Source organism: Polistes fuscatus, unplaced genomic scaffold (assembly GCF_010416935.1).
Source record: "Polistes fuscatus isolate 324 unplaced genomic scaffold, CU_Pfus_HIC Scaffold6, whole genome shotgun sequence".
NCBI classification, from domain to species: Eukaryota; Metazoa; Arthropoda; class Insecta; order Hymenoptera; family Vespidae; genus Polistes; species Polistes fuscatus.
Window position 1 is genome coordinate 4,474,028 of NW_025113140.1, and position 20,998 is coordinate 4,495,025.

Sequence of the window (20,998 nt, forward strand, 5' to 3'; positions counted from 1 at the left end):
TAGATTTTTCAAATAGCAACCCTTAACAATATTCTGTAGTTTTTATAATTACAAAAATTCCACTTTTCTTTTTAATAAATCTTATTTATTCGATGCGTTTTTGACAAATTTAGTATTTATTTATAAAGTAATTGTACGTGTGTTATTCTTCGAAATATTTTTCATTATTTTCGATGACTTTAATTCATTTTTCAAGCAACTACCGAATTTCTAAAAAAAAAGGTGACGGTTATGATGCAATAAATTTAATATCAAGTGACCGAATTAATTGTTAAACCTGATAATTGAAATTAATATATTAACTAAAAGATTAGACAAATTTTTTTTTATTATAAAATTGTTTGAACAATATTAATTATATAAATTTTTAGCGATTTATTTTATCAAAAACATAAATACGTAAAAGAGCATTTGAATATTCGCGCGCTTTGAATTTATGGAACTAGTGGCAGCATCGTCGCTTTTCGGCACTAACGCCACCATAGGAAGTATAGCAGCATCAACGAGCTCGTTCATTTCCTTTCCGGGCATCAAGGTGAGAAGAGCTATATTTATTTCTATTTATATTCTTGAATCAATATCAATAATATTTTTACCGTTATGACAAAAATTCAATTAACAATTGAAAGAAATATATCTTATTTCTTCGTTGCTTTATAAATTTCATCATCGGTTCGATAAATTTAGTGAAAATGACTGAATTACAATCTGAATCGGAAATTTTATTAGGCCACGTGGCTAAGCGTCTCACCAAAGAAGAAATCGAACGAATAAAAGCACAAAATTCACGATTAGTTTCCGAGTTTCGTGCTAATCAATTAGAAAAAAATGCTAAAAAACATTGGGATCTATTTTACAAAAGAAATAACACGAAATTTTTCAAAGATCGTCATTGGACGACACGAGAATTCGACGAATTATTGGGCTTGGGTTCGGATGCGAATAAAAATGTCCTTTTCGAGATAGGTTGTGGGGTCGGTAATTTGATTTATCCTTTATTAGAAGATGGACTGAAATTTAGAAAAATATTCGCATGTGATTTATCTTCAAAAGCTGTTGAACTAACAAAGGTAAAATTTTTTAATTATTAAATTTCTTTAAATTGTGTTATTTTAATTAGCTACAATTTTCATGAGATTTTTTCTGTTCTTTTTCATTTCACAGAATCACGTGTTGTATGATTTTGAAAAAATTAAAGTATTTCAAACAGATATTACAACAGATAATTGTTTTGCTGAAGTTGATTGTTTAGTTAATGCAGCTACATTGATTTTTGTACTCTCTGCTGTACATCCACAAAAGTTTAAAATGTAAGCTTCCTTATATTCAGGTTTTATATTGTTGAATATTTTTTCTTAACATTGTTTTTATCTTCTATAGGGTTGCACAGAATATTTATAATGTACTTGAGATCGGTGGAGTTTTACTTTTTAGAGATTATGGTTTATATGATATGGCACAACTGCGGTTCAAACCTGGGCATAAAATTGCTGACAATTTTTATATGCGTCAAGATGGAACTAGGTAAACTAGTTTTATAAAATTAAATTATTTTAAACAATATACACTCAATAATTCAGTTTACAATTTTATTTGGTTACAGATCCTATTATTTTTCTATCGATGAAGTGACCGAGCTCTTTCAATCTGCTGGTTTTCAAATTTCAACATGTGAATACATTCAAAGACGTACTGTAAATATTAAAGATAATATTGATGTACCAAGAATTTTTGTACAAGCAAAATTGAAGAAAGTTTAAATGGCTTAGACTTGAAGGTACTGTACGATGATTTTAGTAGTAAATGTTTTATTTAGAAAATGTTACATTCTCTTAATGATGATCACATAGTTCAACTGAAACTAATGAAGATTTTATCTTTCGCCCCTATCTGATTTATAATTAATTTATTTTATTTAAAGAAACTGTGTTATTAGAGCAATGTATTAATATGAAATATTTTGTTACAGAATCTATTAATGATCATGTTGAACAATTCTGGCTTTATCGACAATTTACTTTAATCCTTTTATTATGAACACTGGATATATATATATATATATATATATATATATATGGCATGTTGCATAAATTTTTATATCAGGGACTCACTTCGTGTTCCTAGCACTCTGGTGAAACGGATTGCTCTAGTAAATGGGTTAAATATTTTTTGTGAGTACTTTTTCCTTTTAATATATAAAATAGCATTTGTATTGTTTATTATGTTTATGATGATCTCATAGTTCAACTGATTCTAACTGAAGACCAAAATTTTTGTTTTTCGCTCCTATCTGAAGTTATTTTTATGTTTAAATCGAATAAAATATTGTTTACTAGAAAAAAATGTTTAATCATAAAAATTTTATTATAGGTCACTATGATGAAACAGATTGCTCTAGTGAAAGGCTTAAATATTATTTGTAAGTACTTTTTCTTTTTAGTATATAAAATAACATTTGTATTGTTTATTATGTTTATGATGATCTCATAGTTCAACTGATTTTAATTGAAGACCAAAATTTTTGTTTTTCGCTCCTATCTGAAGTTATTTTTATGTTTAAATCGAATAAAATATTGTTTACTAGAAAAAAATGTTTAATCATAAAAATTTTATTATAGGTCACTATGGTGAAACAGATTGCTCTAGTGAAAGGCTTAAATATTATTTGTAAGTACTTTTTCTTTTTAGTATATAAAATAGCATTTATATTGTTTATTATGTTTATGATGATCTCATAGTTCAACTGATTTTAATTGAAGACCAAAATTTTTGTTTTTCGCTCCTATCTGAAATTATTTTTATTTAGAAATAAATAAAAAAGTTTCTTATCACAAAAGACATTTAATTGTAAAATTTTGTTACAGGTCTCTCAACAATAACAAAATTAAAATTTCATGTATTTTCAAAAAAATATTTTACTACCTGTGTAAGTAGTTTTTTTCTAAAAAATTTTGATTTATACGAAATGTTTTATTCATGTTTTTAAACTCTATTTTATGATGAGGATTTTTAATTTGAATAATTAATGATATGCATTTATTCGTCACTACCGCTGAAAATATAGTTTGACATAATAAAATAAAATATCTACGAACATTCATAATAATTACCCTTATACCAAATTTATTTATTACAGGTGGAATAGTATCTGATCTTATTTTTTTTCTCAGCATTCCGCATGGTAATAAAAAAGAAATTTATGTAAGTTTTTTTACAGACTATTATTTTTATTATCTTAATCGTTTCAGTCCCAAGTAACACAATATATTAGTATTCCTCAGATTTGGTATTAAAATATACGAATGGTGTGAACAATTAACGGTCTATCGATATATTCATCTAAAGTTTGCACTTTTTTCACTTTTCTGATTCGCTTCAGTTGTATTATAAAAAAATAAAAAAATTGCATTTTTTTTGTATATATATAAACTTGTAACAGATTTTTTTTTATTAAAATAACAAAATACGAGTGGTATTACATTGCTTTGTTTTTTTCGGCATTAAATGTTCTATTGCATTGTTTTAGTATTTCCAATTAACCCTGGGACCTAAACGATTATTAAATAAATAATTATATGATGATAAATAAGTATACTCGTATAAATCTATGAAGACTATATTATTAGCTCTAACTGAATACTGTATAAAATAAAATTATTACCCTTCAACCTAGGATCTAAGAAATTATCAATAAATATTTGTACTTTTCAGGTTTACCATAAACATTTCACATCAAAGAATGGAACTATTTTATTTAAAAGACTTACACTTTTGGTGGAATATTGTTTAATTTATCTACATGTTAAATGTTATAAATTGAAGATTTTTATCTTATATATATATGCAACTGATGTATTTAAGACGATTAAAATGCATCAATTTTGTTTAAGATAAAAAAAAATAAAGATGTTTTGTAAAAAATGTATAGAAAAAGAAGTTTTAAATTTTTTTATTACCCATTTGTATACGTAAACCTTATTTTATTTTATTTAATATAATATGCATCAAAAGTTACAAATTGTATTCATAACTATTTCTGGAATATTTTCTACTTTTTTTTCTACTTTTTGCTCTTTTTTAATGACTACGTGCGAACGAGAGAAGAATGTTCTCCAACCTTTTGAAATTTCGATATCAATTTTGTTAATAGATTTTTTTGTGCTAAATTAATATAAATGACTTTATACTATCTTACTAATCTGCCTCCGAAATAGAGAATAAAAATTAAATTTATTTCAAACTATTTTATTTTTAATAGAAAAAAAAAATGTAGGATTCTTACGATCAATAATGACAGAAAGAAGAATAAAATAATATTTAAAACTAATTTATTCATATAGTTTTATTTTCGTTCGAATATTTTATCTAAATGGGTCCAGTATCCTTGGCATTATCAAGCTGGAATAAATATTATTTTCTTCACAAAAATTATTATTAAATCTTAAGAATATTCTCTCATTTGTATAGCAGAAGAAAAAAATAATTGATCGCTTTAGATCTTTTTGATCGTTTTAGATCTTTCAAATCGTTTTAGATTATATATATATAAATTTAGTAAATTTAAATAAATCTATGTATGTATGTGTAAATTTTTGATGACCTTATAAAATTTTCCTCTAGTTTTAAATTAAAATTGATTTAATTCAATGATTCTCTCTATTTCGGAAACTAATCGAACCAGTTTATTTATAAATGTATGTCTGAAGAGTTTAAAAATATTATACACAATTCAAAGAGTCATATATAGAAAGTATGTTAAAACCTTTTAAGTTAGTTCGAAAATTTGTCTATATAACAATAAGTTATTATTGTTGTGCAAAACTTTGCATTGTAATAAAAGAAAAAGTTTTTGGAATTGGACATTTCACCTTTAGCAAAAAAATCAAACCTTATGTGCAATTAGTGTTCGAATAATGATTCAAAAAATATATTTAACATTTATATAAATACAGTCAGTTGAAGCAACCCTAAATAAAATAATGGATATTTTTCGAAATTGTTGAATGTATTATAATCGTATAAATTATATGTTTATAGTAAGTAGAGTTCATGGAACTCGTTACGATAAAATCCTTGTGCGTACGATCGGCATTACGTGGCTATTGTAAAACACTTTCCTCTGTATTTGGACGATCGCCAAGGTCTTTCCTTTGAACAGTGTATCTTGTAACGTAGGTATGTCTTCGTACATGGGACTATTATGGAATCGTCGGTAGAACACCATGATACCTTCCTTGGAATGAAGAAGAAGAAGAAGAAGAAGAAGCTAAGCTAATGTATACACAAACGTATTGCTAGTCCATAGATGAACGATTAAACAATAGAACACCACAACAAGTAACAACCCTGTCTTGACAAAGACACCTTACCTTATCATTTTATACCTAAGCTAAGATACGTTAACGTTAAAGCTAAGGCACGCACACATTTCACATCACGAACGATTCGTGCGTTCTCATGCATTGATCAATCTGCGGATGACGTCGATAGGATGATCTGATCGTGAGTATATAAAGCCATCCACTAAAATGAAAGAGCATCATTCGGTCCTAGTTCACCAGAGCAGCAGACTCCCAAATCCTCTAAGCAGACATCATGAAGTACTTTGCTGTAAGTATTACAATACATCAACACAATTATCAAACTAACATATAATTAAACTTATCTTATATATTTTTAATTTTAATTTGAATTTAAATTTTAATAATTAACTTATTCAATATTAGTTTTGTCAATTGGATACATTTTTAGAATTCGAAGTATTTTAGAAATTTTGTTGTTTTATTAAAATTGAAAAAAGCTTGCAGTAGTAATGAAGATACGGAATTACTAATTGGATATAAAAATATTATTTTTATACATTGTTTATTATCCTTTTGGTTGATCCCTTCTTTTTGAAGATATCTAACAATCAAATAAAAGTTATAATATATTATATTGCTATTTAAAAATCGAACAGAATCTAATTAAAAACCTTATATAAATACTTGTATCTTTTTCAAATGTCAGACTTTTTTTGTCAGATATAATACTTTTGTATATTAATAATATTTTAAAATTTATTCATCTCCAATAAACTATCTTTACCGTTAATTTACCAAATAAAAATATCCCCTAACTTTTGTACATATTTCTATTTTAGACTGTCGTTCTTTTGGCTATGCTTGCTGTTGCTTCAACGCACGCGCAAGTTTTACATTCAGAAGAGAAAAACGAACTGTCACCTGAAAATGCGGAAAAAAACATACAATCAGTTATACTAGAAAAAAGATCGCCTAATGGAGATATTGAGGGAACAATTGCTGCTTCTGAAGCTAAGGAAAAACGTACAGAATTGGCTGAACGAAACAAGAGAACTGCTGTATTCCGCACTGTAGGACCAGTTGCCTACACCGCTTCCTCACCCTATACTTATGCCCGAAGTTATGTCTACCCTTACGTAGCTTCCCCTTATGTAGCTTCCCCTTATGTAGCTTCTTCTTATGTAGCTTCCCCTTATGTAGCTTCCCCTTATCGTACTTACCCCTACATCTACAACAGCCCCTACTACTTTTAAATTAATCTCTAATATGAACATACGAATATTGTGTTCATAATAATCACGTGAAAGAAACCAATTTCGGGCTAACACGACCTGGCATATTATAAAAAGTGTATATTGTTCTTCTTATTCTTCATTAGATTCCCTTAATGTAGCGAATGAAGATTTACTTTTTATTTAATTGAGGATTAAGTAAGTTAATTGACAATGTATGTAGTTTAATTTGATCATTAAATACAAGCGGTTATATCGAATTTATATTATCAATTACCTTTTTCTCTGTCGTTTGACAAATGAAATCGTTGAAAAATTGCAATAAATTCTCTCTACTATAATTGTTTATTTTGATCTTTTACTTTTACAGTAAAAATCGTTTGTTTTACAAAAAAACAGCGTAGTTATTGTAATTTATATCGAATCGTTAAGATTTTTTATTGAAATTTATTTTTTTAGATTTTATTTAAGAAAAGCGAGCCTCTTTTAGAGGAGCATGAATCTTGTAAATATGTTTCACAAAAATAAATACACTCGAAACAAATGAAAATCGGTGAAAATCAATTCACATTGTTAAATTATATTAATCTGCGAGATTTTAACAGAAAATCGCGTGCTTATCGCATGAATACATCATAAATTAATAATTTATAATATTCATAGCTCGGTTTTTCATGGATGCGTGTGTATTTGTGATACGTGTATGATAGAATTCATCATGCATGTATCTGCGGTATTATTTTGAACACGAGAGAAACATAATGAACTCAAATCACGATGTATAATACAAGCGGAAACTCTCTGACATCATGAGACAAACATTATTCTTAATCGCATTGGTATGATCAATAATATCATCGATGAGATCTTGTCTTAAGATGATGATATAACATGAAGCTTTTGTTCTAACGATAATACCTTAAAGTGTTATAATAAGAAATAGGCCGTGTTCTCGTTTTTAGAGAAAGAGGGTGAAAGTTTCGAGCGTGCTTAGCGATGTGTCCTAATTATTTTTTTTATTATAATTTATGCTATCGTATTTTATGTGTATATATTGTATGTTTATAATATTTGATTTAATTCGAATTTGTTGTTTATTATAAATAAATATATTTTCTCTTTTTCTTTTGGTGGAAATGTTTTGAAAAAATATTGGCCAATGAATATTCGTAATTAATATTATTAAAACTATAAAATAAATATTTTATAATAAATATTATTATTTATTCACATTCAATTTTGATTTGTAAATATATCTTTGGAGAATTTAGAATAGAATTTGAAAAAAAACTTTCGTAGAGACTATTTGTAAAAAATGATATTCTTCTTCGGTCCGATTCACACGTAATCTTATGTTACACAATAAGAATAAATCCCTACGAATGAGAACTTATTCCGTATTCTTCAAGACTGAAGACTTGATAGTACTTTCACTGGGATACTGAAAAGTTGCGCGTGATGAGAATCAGACGAAACTGTTCAAATTCGCGCCACATTATCGCGGAATGTATTCAAGTTTTTGTCGGAAGTTGAGAGGGAAGTTATTCATTTCTTACGTCTTATAAATTTCTTCTCGGTTGAAGGCCATTTATTCAGGAACATCTACTTAATGTGAAGATTAATGAACATCTAAACGAATAAATTTGTTCATTCATTTGTTATTTCATATATTCATCAAATTGTTATTAAATTTAGTGTATTTACTATATAATAATATTTATTTATTATATACAATAATTATTATTTATTATAATATTTATATTACATATAAATTAGTGATTAATGCGCGTTTTTGTGTTTGTGTTTATTATTCGTTAGAGAATAAAAAGGAAAAATTTGACAATTAGATTTATTCCACATCGATATGTGTAACATCAAGAATTTGTAACAGTATTGCTTAAGTTTCGATCGATGAAAGCCAGTAAGAAAGTCTATTGTAATTCGTGAATGGTCGCGACCCGACTGTATTTATACATGTGCAGGTATGGCTGTGGTTTTAGTCGGTGCGAGTCTGTTCATCCTCATAAGAATTAAATTCCCGACAACGGTCTACCGATTAAATGCCGATAAGCCGATAAGTACGTTTCTTTGACCTTCGGGAAGAGTCAGGTGAAATTGCATAGTGCAGTGTGTCGAGTGTTAGGAAGGATTATATGCTATTGTGGAAAATGCGATTCTCTTTGGTGAGGTTATTTCCGTAAACTTCATTGACTTGCAAGTACTGTGCTAAAGTGTATTATAAGATCGTCTCAGCTTTTAGTATTAATTCTGTGTATTGTTAGGAATTAGATAAGTGACATTTAACTTAATGCTATTCTAATTTATTTATAAATACATATACACATTTATAAATGAATATGTGTATCTCTAATTGTTTAAATACAATTTTATTTATATATATATACTTAATTATTTATTATAATATTTTTTAGATAACATGGATTCTCATAATTGGATTATTATCACTGGTATATGCCAAAGATGCAGAGAAAAGTAGTTCTGATATCACGAAATTGGAGGTTGTAGAATTGAGTGAAGCAGAAGCTGATAGCGATTCAAAGAAATCAGACGTTCAAATAAAAAGGAATTCAGGATATTCGTATAATAGACCCAATACGAGACCCAGATTACAATCCGGTCAATCGGGGTATCGAGGAAGAATTGTTACGAGGATTCCAAGTCAAATAACTAGACCATTTAACAAATATGGTCCACCTAGTCAACAGAATTTAGGATTAAGTAGACCAAATGTTCAACAAAATCGAGATAAATTTCAACATCATGGCCAATCTTCCCTAAATCGTTATCCGAATAATCAGCAATCCAATAATTTCCAGAATCATGGTAGTGGTTTATGGGACCAGGGTATACCAAGTCCTGTAAGAAATTTTGATTTTGCTGAAGTAAGTCCTATTGCCAGTCAAAACAATGAACCATTTGGATCAAACACTGCTAATTATTTGCCACCTAGAAATCAAAAATTACCAGCTTATTCACCAGCCGATAGTTTTTCTCCTCAACAAGCATTGTCAACGTCGCAGGGTCAAAATACTAATTTTCAGAATCAAAATATTCCTCAATCAGAAGGAAGTCAGATATCCGATGCTGCTTTATTTTTAACACAGAACGCACAAGCTTTAGAACAATTATACGGTGCTCCAGCAACAAGTCAAGACTTCGCACCAAGTATTAATGATTATATCGATCAAAATAATAATCAGATTCAGAATCCGAGTGGTCAATTTCAACAATTCGAGAATACCTCACCAAATCCTCAAATCTTTCGAGGACCATTACCTTCTTACGCCTCGGGAACATTGAATTCTCAAGAGACACTTGAGCAAATACAGTCGTTAGAAAAAGATAGATTGATTGCACAGCTGCAACAAGCATTGGCTCAATCCCAAGTCCAATCTCCTAATAATGAAGGTAGATACGCGCAAAATCAAGGCAATTATCCTCAGAATCAGGATCTCTTGGGTTCAATTGGCACGGAATTTCCGCCGTTAGGTAAACCACGCATAAGTTCAAATACGATAAATCTTGGTAGAGGAAACGTGGTCTCCAATCAATTACCTTTTCTGTCAGGTACAACGACCGGTCCAATCAAATTCCCCTTAGGCTATGGCTTCACCACAACGACGACTCAATCACCGAGCACCAGCACGACAACGACAACCACAACTTCGACGGGACGTCCTGTTCCAACTAACAAAGGTGACGGTACCACGCAAATCGGTGTAAACGTTCCTGTTCCGGGTCAACCAGGAACTGCAGTAGTACCTTCCCTGGGATTCCCTTTGTACGGCGGGTTCGTACCAACCTTCGTAGCAAATGTTCCTAGCTATGGAGTTTATGCTCCAGGAACAGTGACTTCAGTACAATCATCAGGATCATCATCAACTCACTTTGGAATACCTATTCCGACAGATCAAGGGCATAAAGGAATTCAACCTCAGACACCCCAGCTACCTCCAAAAACACCACCGACAGCTAATCAACCTGGAGTCGTAACATCAACACCCGTTCAATCTGCACATCCAACTACTCCTTTACATCCTGTCGCTACACCAATTCAACCAGTCCTTCCAGAAACTCCGACCAACATTCAACCCTCTGTAAGTTCGACACCGAGTCAACATCCAACTTATGGCCTACAAACACCTCTGATCAATCCTTTGATCTATAAACCAATAAAACCTGTCTATCCGGTCTACTATTATTCGAATTTAGCTTATCAATTACAAAAGCCAGCATTGCCAACTTATCCATGGAGTTATGCACCCTCGTACCTATCAACGAAACCAGCACAATTATGGAAATGAGGTGATACCGTTCTTTTAGAACGAAGCAGGACTCGTTCTCCCACGTAGTCGTGGCTTTTTCACTCTCTCGAATACGAAAGAAAGTTTCTAAGAGTTCGAAATACGGAGACTTTGAAAGCACATCTCAAAAATGACGAAGAAGAAGAAAAAGAAGAAAAATAAAAGTCGAATAGATAACATTCGAATCCCAAGATGATCTGAAGGAATGTTATATTAATCTAACAAACGTAATTAACTAATTATTAAGTAGAACATCTAAGAGAGCTACTTAGATGACACTGTTATCGAAGTCAGTTTCAAGTATCGATATACGGTACACTTTCCTTTGGACTATCGAATGACGTTCGTGCTCCTTATGAACTCTCATGAATATTTCTTAACTTTAGATGCCCATGTACATACTATCACTCTTTATTTATTTCTTCAAATAAACATTTCTTTATTTTTTTTCCTATTATCATACTCATCCATCAGATATTATCCAAATCTATTATATAACAGTCCTAGAAAAATTATTATCGATGATCAAGTTAGAAAACTAGTTTGACGCAATTCTGAAATATCAGGTTACCCATAAAACTCATGCTGATATTTCTATTAATACACGCATCAATAAATCAGTAGAAACTTTTCAGGCGACTTGATCCTTGTTTGAAAATTGTAAATAGTAAATTGTTTGAAAATTGTAATAGTAAAAAGTCATTAGAACGAAATTTGTAGGTAAAAAATATTCGAAAAGAATTTAAAAGAAATCTAAGTCGTAGCTTTGCATGATGGAAAGTCGTAAGTCGAGAAAATGTAGTGCGACCATTTCCGGTCGGTTGAACCAATCCGAAAGAGTGAAAACTCTCTCTTACCGTAGTCATGACGTATCCGTCATTAACCGATACAATAATCGGCGTACAATAAAACACGATCGACGTTGACTCGACACTCGATCCTGACCTCGAAAGTCGTTCGATAATTCTATCCACGGTCAATGCGCGAAAGGATTAGTGCTGAGTTATCCTAAGCATACATAATAAACCATTCGGTAGTGGCAGGTGTATCCAAGATTGCTTATCGATTTCATAATCTTTCAACGTGACTTCATGTAAGAGAAGATTCACGATCGATCCATTCATCTGATGTGAAGATAAATAATAAAGAATCTTCATTCATCGTGTCTAACATATTGTCTTCCAGTTATTGTATTGTATATAAAAAAGTAATATGTTTCCTATAATAATAATTGAATTATAGTATTTAAAGGTGTACTACTCAAATTGATTATCGATTTCGTAATCTTTCACTGCATGTCATAAAAGATTTTTCATCACAAATCATTCGTTTGATGAAGATAATAAAAAGTTATCGTGTTTTTATTTAGCTTTTATTTATTATTTACTATATATATATTATATGTAACAATTTAATGCGTTTTATATTTTCCGTATTAATAATTCAAAGTTTGGAAAATTGATGATATCAAAATGTTAAGTAAGTATCACTGAATAAAAATCATATTATCATATCATATCATATACTATAATATTGGATTGATCTATAAATAATTTCGAAATTTTTATTGGAAATAGAAATATAAGAGTTTTTTTAATAGAAGATACTAATATTATTTATTTAGATATAAAAAAAAAGTTGCAACTCTTTATAACTCAATAAATTTGAATAAATTTTTCATTCATATAGGTTATCTTAAAATTTCTAATATAAAAAAAAAAAGAATGAAATGAATGCATTTTGAGTAAACTACCGTTAGATAAATGATACGACGATATTACCCGTTAACATAATTTTTTGGATGTCAAGTTGCAATGATGTTAAAGGTCGAGTTCATACCATATTTAAACATTTATTGTTAAAACCCGTCTTCAAACTCACTTTCCGTTGTGACCCGAATCCCTGGCTGGTTCTTCTTTTTTACTCAGTCCATGTACTTTTACTGTTTCAATGAAAACCAGTTCGATACAAAGTTTTCCATCTACGTTATCCCTTTTTAAAACTTATCCTAAGAATCTACCTCTGATTTCTTATATTTTCTAACTCCTACAAACTACTACAATTTCACTTCTTTCTTATTCTCATCTTTACGATAATCGAAATCGGAACAGCACGGAATCGATCGATCAATCGGTCATCGATCGGATAGATTCGTGGAGATCGTAAAAGTGGTGCTTGATTGTAAATCCAACACGAACAAACGATATCCTTCCTTTATCCATTCGGTGAAAGTCAAACGAAATGAGTCATTTGTTTTCAGATAAATTTAAATGTTCCTTTGAATTGCGAAAACGAAGAAGGGAATAAGGAATTGATCCTAGGTATAAATTCTCTTTGATTATTATCTGCCTCATTATCTATCTATCTTTTGTGAATAATCTGAAATAAGAAGGATGAGATTGTTTCTTCATAAATTTCTTTTAAATATTATTTTCATTCTTATCTTTTTCTAATTCTTTTATAATTTTTTTGTTTTTCAATAGTATGAAAATATGAAAGTATCTATTTGAAGTATTATACAAAAGAGAGTTAAAGTGTCCATTATTATCGATTATTATCTACATCATTATCGTTTATCTTGTATCTCGTGTGAATGTATCTCCACCTTTCTTCGACTTATTTTTCATTCTAATAACCCGTCCATCATCGTTTTCTTCTTCTTTTTCTTATTATTCTTCCTTTGATTCTTCCAATTGTATGTATTAATCGAAAGTAAAAAGTTCAGCAAGTATCAGAAGGTTTTTCTATTCGCTATCCAGACATTTCACTTTCCAACAGTAGGAAATCTACTTTCAGAAGATAGCGAGAGAGCAAAGAATGCGAGTAACATAAAAGAGAATCCTTTTACCATATCTTTAATACGATCTAATACATCGTAAATTTTACGAACCGGAGATGAGTTTGTTTCTTTTATATTTTTTCTTTTTTTAAAAAAGAAAAAATAAGAAAAAGAAAAACACGTGCATATTTCGTATGGTATAGGATTATTAATAGCGTTCACATTAATCAGCTTCAAACGTGTAATTGAAATTTTTCCATCCGTAAATGTCCATCGTTTGTTTGTTTGTTTAGTTTAGTTTTTGTTATCAGACTTTACGTTGATTAATCGAATAAACGTAAGATATCATTTAAACGTGGGAAACGAAGATTCATGCTATTTGAATTTGAATGATGATCCTTTTATATTCCCTTCTTTCTTTCATTCTTTCTTTTATTTCTTTCCTTTTTTAGTTTAGTTTAGGATTCACTTTATTATGGATAGCCGGAAATGAGCGTAATGACTTACGGAGGGAAATAAAAGCTGCTGGTTGCGATCGTAACGATTCCTACTTTGAACGAATTTGCATTCAATTACACTTTCTAGGCAATAATATACGACGATTCTATTTCAATTCCGTTCAACGTTCTCGTTATGAGAAAATTCAGTTTCCTCGAATAAGACGAATCTCTAAGATAGAATTTCCGATTCATTAAGTTACTTTATTGATATATAGATTTTCTATATATATAAATGTAGAATACAAGTTGGTTCGATATATATATAAATTCGAAATAAATTAAGAAATATATAATTAATATTATTTAATAATCACATTATCGTTATTCATTCAATCGATTTATTACAAATATTTATTAACTATTATATAAATAAATAATCCCTTTTAATTTGTAAAATGTAAGAATAATTTTATTCTTGACCGTATAACTAACTCTTTTGTATTTTACTATTAAAATATTTGAAGTAATAAATTAATAATTGTATGACAAATCAGTATATTTTTTATCATAGTAATATTAATAAAAATATTTTTAATATAGATTAATAAATAAATAAATCCATATATATGTGGCCATGAAAGCTTCTGTCGATAAATATTTTTCCCGTAGAGAAAATTGGTTAAAATCTTTTTTGAGTATTTACAATTGCGTTACTCCGAAAGCTTTTACCGAATTCGAGAAAAATTGTATTCATTTGATAAAAATATGAATTAAATATATATATTTAAAAATCAGCACGAACTTTTCCGAACGATTCTTATATTTTTCTAAGAATTTTCTCGAAAATTTGATAAGGTAAGATAAAGTAGGTCGCATAAATGGTGATTTTATTCACTTCAAGGAAGTCATCGGGATCCATCAATCTTCTGAATGTTCTACGTAATTACGTGCATGAAAGACGAGCGAAGTAAACTCGTCGTCGTTTAAGAAGCCTTCCGCATTTACAAACGTTTAACTCATGTAAAGAAACGTTACACGTTTGTACATAATACAATCTTTCATAATTAACAAGGAATCATTTAGAGTATCATATTTTTTCTTTTCATAAAATTTGTATGACGTAAGATAAAATAGTTCAAAAAAACAAAACAATATCCAATTGAAATATATAATCCTTTCTAATATCTAAATGACTATGCTAAAACGAATTTCGTTACGTAAGTTAATACTATTTTGTAACGATTTAAATTAGTCTTTTGTTTAGAGGATTTGTAAAGACGGATAAGGAAATGTAATTTTTTCCTTTTTTTTTTTTGCAAGTCACAGTACGAAATTTCCGGCTGACATCGAAGGGATCAAGGAAGGATCAACCTTTTCCTTGTTTCTACGGCCATTCGCATTTAAGATGATTAGAAATCTTTTTCCTGTGATCGAAATAAAACAATCGCCGATAAGGATCAGTTAAGTAAAATGACTTTTACCTGGCACGAAGGAATTGTAAGCTCCAGTTGTTTCTTTTTTTTTCTCTCTTTATTTTTTTCTTTTTCTTTTTTCACGACATAAGTGAGTTTATTCTTTCGCTAGGACACTATCACACACACAAACATAGACACGCACACACACACACACACACAGATCGAAAGCATCACAAACGACGATTCTCCTGCTCCTCAGAATCAGCACGGAGAGACTTACCTTCACCTAGACCTTTCTTTCTCTCGTACGAGAGGGGATCCATATATAAAAGGTCTCTACTGGGTTGGTATGCCATCAGAAAGCACATTTCACTTAACCACTCGGTAGTCGGCTGATCACGAGAAATAGTTACAAGAATATCAACTTAAATAGTGACATGCGTACCTTCGTAAGTATCTATTTTATAATTTTTTTCATTGTTCGAGTGTCGAAAAATGTAAAGAAAAATTTGCTTACAATTAACATTAATAAATTATATTTAAAACGTAACATTTATATTAATTAAACATTAACATTCTACTCTATCGAATATTAAATATAATATTAAATCATTATTAATGATAATATTTTATATATGTTCAGATACTTTTGGGGCTATTTGCTGTAGCCTTTGCAAATGTCTCCAATAGAGAAACAAGAGGTGAGAAACCTCAAAGACCACACCGAACACCGTTAAAGGGTAAACGTGGAGTAAGCGACTATCCCTTGGGATATTCATCTGGGGGTCATTCGTATTCCTCACCCGTATATTCAACAGTTGGATCTGGATATAATCTAGGTGGATCATCAGGATCTATTTCTCTTGGACATTCGGGTCTACAAGGTTTACAGAGTTTGGGCGGTGGACATGGTTTAGGATATTCCAATTCTGGATTAGGATCTTCATTGGGATATGGAATGTCTTTGGGTTCTGGCCTGGGTCATGGTGGAAGTCTTCAAGGTCTTTCAAGTCACAACTCCTATTCCTTACCGACCATCAGTTTAGGATCAAACGGAGGCTCCAGTGAAGGACTCTTCACTCCTGTATCAAAGAACGGTCCGGTTACGTTTGGAACTCATGGAGGTAGTAATTTGATTAGTGATGGATCTGCTTCGAGTACTTACTCTGAACATATTTATACGTCAGGAGGTCAAGGACTGTCAGCTTATGGAAGTGGATCGAGCGGTATTTCCAGTCTGCCTTTATCATTGTCATCTTCCCATGGCTCTTCTTCATACGGTCTACCCAGCGTAACCTATCAATCATCCGGTGGTTCTTCCGGATACACCATTCCAGCAGGTTCTTCATCTCACTCAGTATCCGGAGGACTGGTTCTAGCCTCAGGATCGTCCCATGGAGGTTCATCATCCGGTTATACGCTTCCACTATCATCAGGATCCTCTCATGGACTTTCTTTAAGCAGCCTATCTTCCGGTTCCCATGGTGGATCTTCTGGATATAATCTCCCAATAAGTTCAGGATCTCATGGTCTTTCCAGTTTGTCCAGCAATTCAGGTGGCCTATCCGGTTACTCTTTAACTCCTGTATCCGCTTCATACAGCGCACCTAACTCTCACGTAAGCTTATCCATCGGTTCCTCTGATGGATCCTCTTACTCTCTCCCAGCATCATCCGGATCTCATTCAGCATCAGGATCCTCTAATTCCGGGTCATATTCCAGTGCTGGTTATTCTCCAGTATCTTCCGAAGGTAATTCCTATTCTTCCAGTGGAAGTTCTAGTTACTCCAGTCCAAGTTCCAGTTATTCAAGCCCTAGTAGTAGTTACTCCAGTCCTAGTTCCGGTTACTCCAGCCCCAGTTCCAGTTATTCAAGCCCCAGTTCCAGTTACTCGAGTCCTAGTTCCAGTTACTCGAGTCCCAGTTCCAGTTACTCGAGTCCCAGTTCCAGTTACTCCAGTCCTAGTTCCAGTTATTCTGCAGTTTCCGGTGGTTATGCCTCAAGTTATCCAAATCCTTCTAATTCCTATGGTCCCCCATCCGAACCCCATGGATCCTATTCACATTTGAACCCGAGATTTATCAGTTATCCTGCTTCTAAAGCGTACGAAGCATTAGCTTCTGGTAGCTCAAAATATGATACAATTTCTTACTCGAGTCCCAATGGAAAATATTAATCAATCCTAGCATAGAACTTATCTCTCTCTCTATATATATATACATATTTTTTAGCATAATTAAATTAGATCCAACGAGAGATCTCACTCGACCCCTAACTGTTGTATCTTGCCAGAGATCTGTTAGTCGAATTTAATCGTACATCTCGATCACAAAAAAATAATTTTGATGCAGGTCAACCGTTTAATATGTTAATACGTACGGACGACCCAAGGATTGCGACTAAATTGTTACTTTATTTATAATAATTGTATCTACTTAATAGTTTATTTAATATGTAAACCCGTCCTCTTTTTATTTTTATTTATAATATCGTTCATGTGACACCCGAACGCATATTTTATATGTACAACGTCGACTTTACGATCCTTGTTGCATAGTTCTTTTTTATATACACATATACGTTTTTTTTTCGTAATAAAAGCAGTTCCTTGAGAAAAAAAATACCGAAAGAGTGGTTGTTCGTTTGTTGTCATCGTGAAAGTTAATGTGTACTTTTGTTTTTTATTATTTTTAATTTTTTTTTTTTTAAACGACACGTGTAATGATGCCAAGATATTCGGATGATGATAATAAAAATAATGAGAGAGTCAGAACGAAAAAAGAAAAAAAGAAAAGGAAAAAAAAAAGGTCATCCGTTTCTCGTGAAAACGAGATCGCTTTTACTTCAAGGCCGTGTTTAAAGTGGCCTTTCTAAATCTTTATTTTATTTTGGAAAGCCGATAGTTAGATATAATCGTTATTATACTATCAGTAAAAAGAAGTTCACCTAATTCCGAGAGATGGGATTATCGTGACTCTAGCGATAGTAAAATCGAAAGTTCGATAAATCTAATCTGCAATTAAAATATCAATGATTTGAATGATAACGTGTCAAGTAAGATCACAATGAAAAATAATAATGCGTTGGTTTTATTGCTGGTGGAAAGTAATAAAGTGAATAAACAAATAAATAAACAAATACAAATAAATAAATTTGTATTTGTGCTGTGACAAATTTCTAGAATTTAATTTCCTAAGAGAGACGGTGGTTTCGAATTCGTATTAAGTCGAATTACTTATTGATTTATGGCAACTACCCTAAGAGATTTGACCCTGGAAAAAAGGAAAGGAAAAAGGTAGGAAACCTAGGGACTTTGTAGATAGAAGGAAATAAACTCCGATGATAAGTCAGATTTAAGTTGTCAGAAAGCGAGAGGTGAAAATGAAAAATTCATGTCTCTTGCCATTCGGTGAAAATGATCGAACGAGATTATATAGAGACTGGCGTTCTCGTACTAAATTATTTATTTTTTTTTTTCAATGAATAATTTTATTTTTGAATGATCGCTCTATAAAAATATAAAGATAAAATATTTTATATTTTCTATGAGATTGTGGACCAAGTTGCTCTCTAAACGATCAGTTATCGTTTTGTTTTGTATTTTCAATGCCTTTCGTATTTTCTCTCGATAATTTATGTTGCTATAACTATAACCCTCTTTATTAATAAGCGTTTAAAATAATATCACTTTATCTTCATAGATATTTACATATAAGATTCTCGAGTTAATTAGTAATGTTTTATCTAGGTGAGTCTCGAGGATATAAAAGTTAGAAATGAATACAATTTTCTTCTCTTTCATTTCCAAGAATTTCCAATAAAAAAAGAAAGAGGAAAAAGAAGGATCAACGTTTATAGACATTTTTAAATCAATACACTTAATGTCCATTTCCATGAATCGTTATTATTTCGATTTCGCAGAAATGCCATTTAATTTCTACGACATAAAATAAAATAAAATAAGCTTAATATTACTTTGTCACTTGGGTTATATTAAATGTGAACTTTTAAGCGTCACATACGCTTCTTTGCGTATGCACCTGACCTAGTTTTTAAACATGCTCACGTACGAGTTTAAAGTAAAATATACTGTGACAGGAAAGAGAAAGAGAAACCAAGCGAAACGTAGACGAGAGCCTAAGGCTTTTAAGAAGCCTTAGTCTATCAGTGTCGTGTTTCTGTTGTGATCGGTCATCCATTAGACGTATACTGTGCTTTACTTTTACACCATAGTTAGATGTGCATTATATTCTAGCGACGTAAAAAGAAAACTTGATTTCTTAGTGCAAGTATATAAAATAAAAACAACATTGTAAGAGACAGAAACATTTTACTTATTACCCGAAGTGACACACATACTCGTACTCGGTTCACTCTCACGAGCGTTGACCATTTAAAAGAGGGAAAATTTTCCTCTTACTTCTATAGATCGTTAGATTAAGGCGTGATCGACAACAGGATCCTCGATCTACACTTTTTTTTTAACATGAGTCAGACCGCAACTTTCTTTCTAGCAAACGGACACCATTATTCTAAGAATGATGAATCCGTTCTTTTATTTTTCTTTAAGTCCAGTTCGAGAAATTAACATTAAAATCATATATATAAAATAATAGATACTTGACAAGTATACTTAGTAATTATACCGAAAAAAACGTTTATAGTTAAAAATAATTAATCACGATTATACGAAGAGAACAAATTAGGAGTGTGTGTGTGGGTGTTTTCGAAAGGATCAATCAGCGAAGAAAAATACGTATTCTCTATCGATCGGGTTCTATAATTCTCTTTCTAAAGAGAGAAGGTGTGGTCGGTAGCTTCCGGTAATGATTCGCCATAAAAACAAAAAAAGAAAAAAAGAAAAAGGAAAAAAAAGACGAAGAAAAGAAAAAGAGAAAAATAGCAAGAGAAAGAGAAAGACGCACTTGCAGGTGAAAGTAAAGCAGACCGAGACACTTTGAAAGCCGATCTTGTGAGTAGGGAACTGGAAAGGTTTCTTCTTCGAGAGAAAGAAAGAAAGAAAAAAAGAAAGATAGAGTCCACTCTCGAAGGACAATCTCCACTTCCTCGATTCACGATTTCTTTTCAATTCTTCTTAGGATCGATCACTATCTTCTTTTTCTCCTTCTTCTCAAATTCAAACCCTTCCCCTGCCCCCTCCCCTTCTCCTCTAACCAAACCCTTTTATTTTTTTCCGTTGGAACAGAGGGGTCATTCGTCTTTGACTAACTTAACGTTCGCGTGTTTTACGATAAACTAGCCTTTTAACCCTTCTCCCCTTACCATCCCGTCCTTCTCTCTCTCTCCTTCTCCTTCTCTCACCCTCTCTCAGAATCTATCCCATTCTTTCGCAAACATTACGTATCGGTATAGTAATTATGAGACGTTTTTTTTCATTCTTCTTTTTTTTCTTTTTAAAACGAGAGCGATTCTCAGGAAGAATCGTGTCTTCCGTAAAAGAAAGCTTTCACGTGATACACTCTTCTTTTCTTTCCATCTCTTTC

General features: G+C 31.1%; 4 protein-coding genes, 1 long non-coding RNA gene and 4 other non-coding genes across 9 annotated transcripts; all 9 read left to right on the forward strand.

Moving 5' to 3' along the window:
• The first annotated feature begins 505 nt into the window (after window positions 1-505).
• On the forward strand, window positions 506-2,070 carry LOC122523346 (tRNA N(3)-methylcytidine methyltransferase METTL6). Its single transcript, XM_043645025.1, has 5 exons — window positions 506-1,070; window positions 1,165-1,310; window positions 1,381-1,524; window positions 1,604-1,777; window positions 1,970-2,070. The coding sequence occupies exons 1-4, from the start codon at window positions 693-695 to the stop codon at window positions 1,758-1,760; spliced, it is 825 nt and encodes a 274-aa protein (XP_043500960.1). The 5' UTR covers window positions 506-692; the 3' UTR covers window positions 1,761-1,777; window positions 1,970-2,070.
• LOC122523716 lies at window positions 1,827-1,902 on the forward strand. The gene has a single exon (XR_006305365.1). It is a non-coding gene; the product is annotated as a small nucleolar RNA snR60/Z15/Z230/Z193/J17 (small nucleolar RNA).
• A 149-nt stretch (window positions 2,071-2,219) lies between the features above and the next one.
• On the forward strand, window positions 2,220-2,302 carry LOC122523714. Its single transcript, XR_006305363.1, has one exon. It is a non-coding gene; the product is annotated as a small nucleolar RNA snR60/Z15/Z230/Z193/J17 (small nucleolar RNA).
• A 165-nt stretch (window positions 2,303-2,467) lies between these two features.
• Window positions 2,468-2,550, forward strand: LOC122523715. The gene has a single exon (XR_006305364.1). It is a non-coding gene; the product is annotated as a small nucleolar RNA snR60/Z15/Z230/Z193/J17 (small nucleolar RNA).
• A 165-nt stretch (window positions 2,551-2,715) lies between these two features.
• Window positions 2,716-2,798, forward strand: LOC122523713. The gene has a single exon (XR_006305362.1). It is a non-coding gene; the product is annotated as a small nucleolar RNA snR60/Z15/Z230/Z193/J17 (small nucleolar RNA).
• Window positions 2,799-2,930: 132 nt separating this feature from the next.
• LOC122523351 lies at window positions 2,931-3,925 on the forward strand. The gene is made up of 2 exons (XR_006305278.1): window positions 2,931-3,201; window positions 3,712-3,925. It is a non-coding gene; the product is annotated as an uncharacterized LOC122523351 (long non-coding RNA).
• A 1,586-nt stretch (window positions 3,926-5,511) lies between these two features.
• On the forward strand, window positions 5,512-6,795 carry LOC122523348. The gene is made up of 2 exons (XM_043645027.1): window positions 5,512-5,610; window positions 6,143-6,795. Exons 1-2 carry the CDS (start codon window positions 5,596-5,598, stop codon window positions 6,554-6,556), a joined length of 429 nt encoding a protein of 142 aa, XP_043500962.1. The 5' UTR covers window positions 5,512-5,595; the 3' UTR covers window positions 6,557-6,795.
• Window positions 6,796-7,344: 549 nt separating this feature from the next.
• On the forward strand, window positions 7,345-11,005 carry LOC122523244 (serine/threonine-protein kinase pakG-like). Its single transcript, XM_043644903.1, has 2 exons — window positions 7,345-7,374; window positions 8,968-11,005. Exons 1-2 carry the CDS (start codon window positions 7,345-7,347, stop codon window positions 10,858-10,860), a joined length of 1,923 nt encoding a protein of 640 aa, XP_043500838.1. The 3' UTR covers window positions 10,861-11,005.
• A 4,926-nt stretch (window positions 11,006-15,931) lies between these two features.
• On the forward strand, window positions 15,932-17,670 carry LOC122523245 (sericin 1-like). The gene is made up of 3 exons (XM_043644904.1): window positions 15,932-15,943; window positions 16,138-17,410; window positions 17,477-17,670. Exons 1-3 carry the CDS (start codon window positions 15,932-15,934, stop codon window positions 17,668-17,670), a joined length of 1,479 nt encoding a protein of 492 aa, XP_043500839.1.
• Window positions 17,671-20,998: the final 3,328 nt, after the last annotated feature.

Bases quoted from the DNA above. Each gene is read 5' to 3' on its own strand.
- LOC122523244 (XM_043644903.1), top strand. From the start codon at position 7,345: ATGAGACAAACATTATTCTTAATCGCATTG. The intron at 7,375-8,967 runs GTATGATCAATA...AATATTTTTTAG, and splicing joins CATTATTCTTAATCGCATTG to ATAACATGGATTCTCATAAT.
- LOC122523245 (XM_043644904.1), top strand. The intron at 17,411-17,476 runs GTCCCAGTTCCA...GTTATTCTGCAG, and splicing joins TCCTAGTTCCAGTTACTCGA to TTTCCGGTGGTTATGCCTCA.
- LOC122523346 (XM_043645025.1), top strand. From the start codon at position 693: ATGACTGAATTACAATCTGAATCGGAAATTTTATTAGGCCACGTGGCT. The intron at 1,071-1,164 runs GTAAAATTTTTT...TTCATTTCACAG, and splicing joins AAGCTGTTGAACTAACAAAG to AATCACGTGTTGTATGATTT. The intron at 1,311-1,380 runs GTAAGCTTCCTT...TATCTTCTATAG, and splicing joins CATCCACAAAAGTTTAAAAT to GGTTGCACAGAATATTTATA.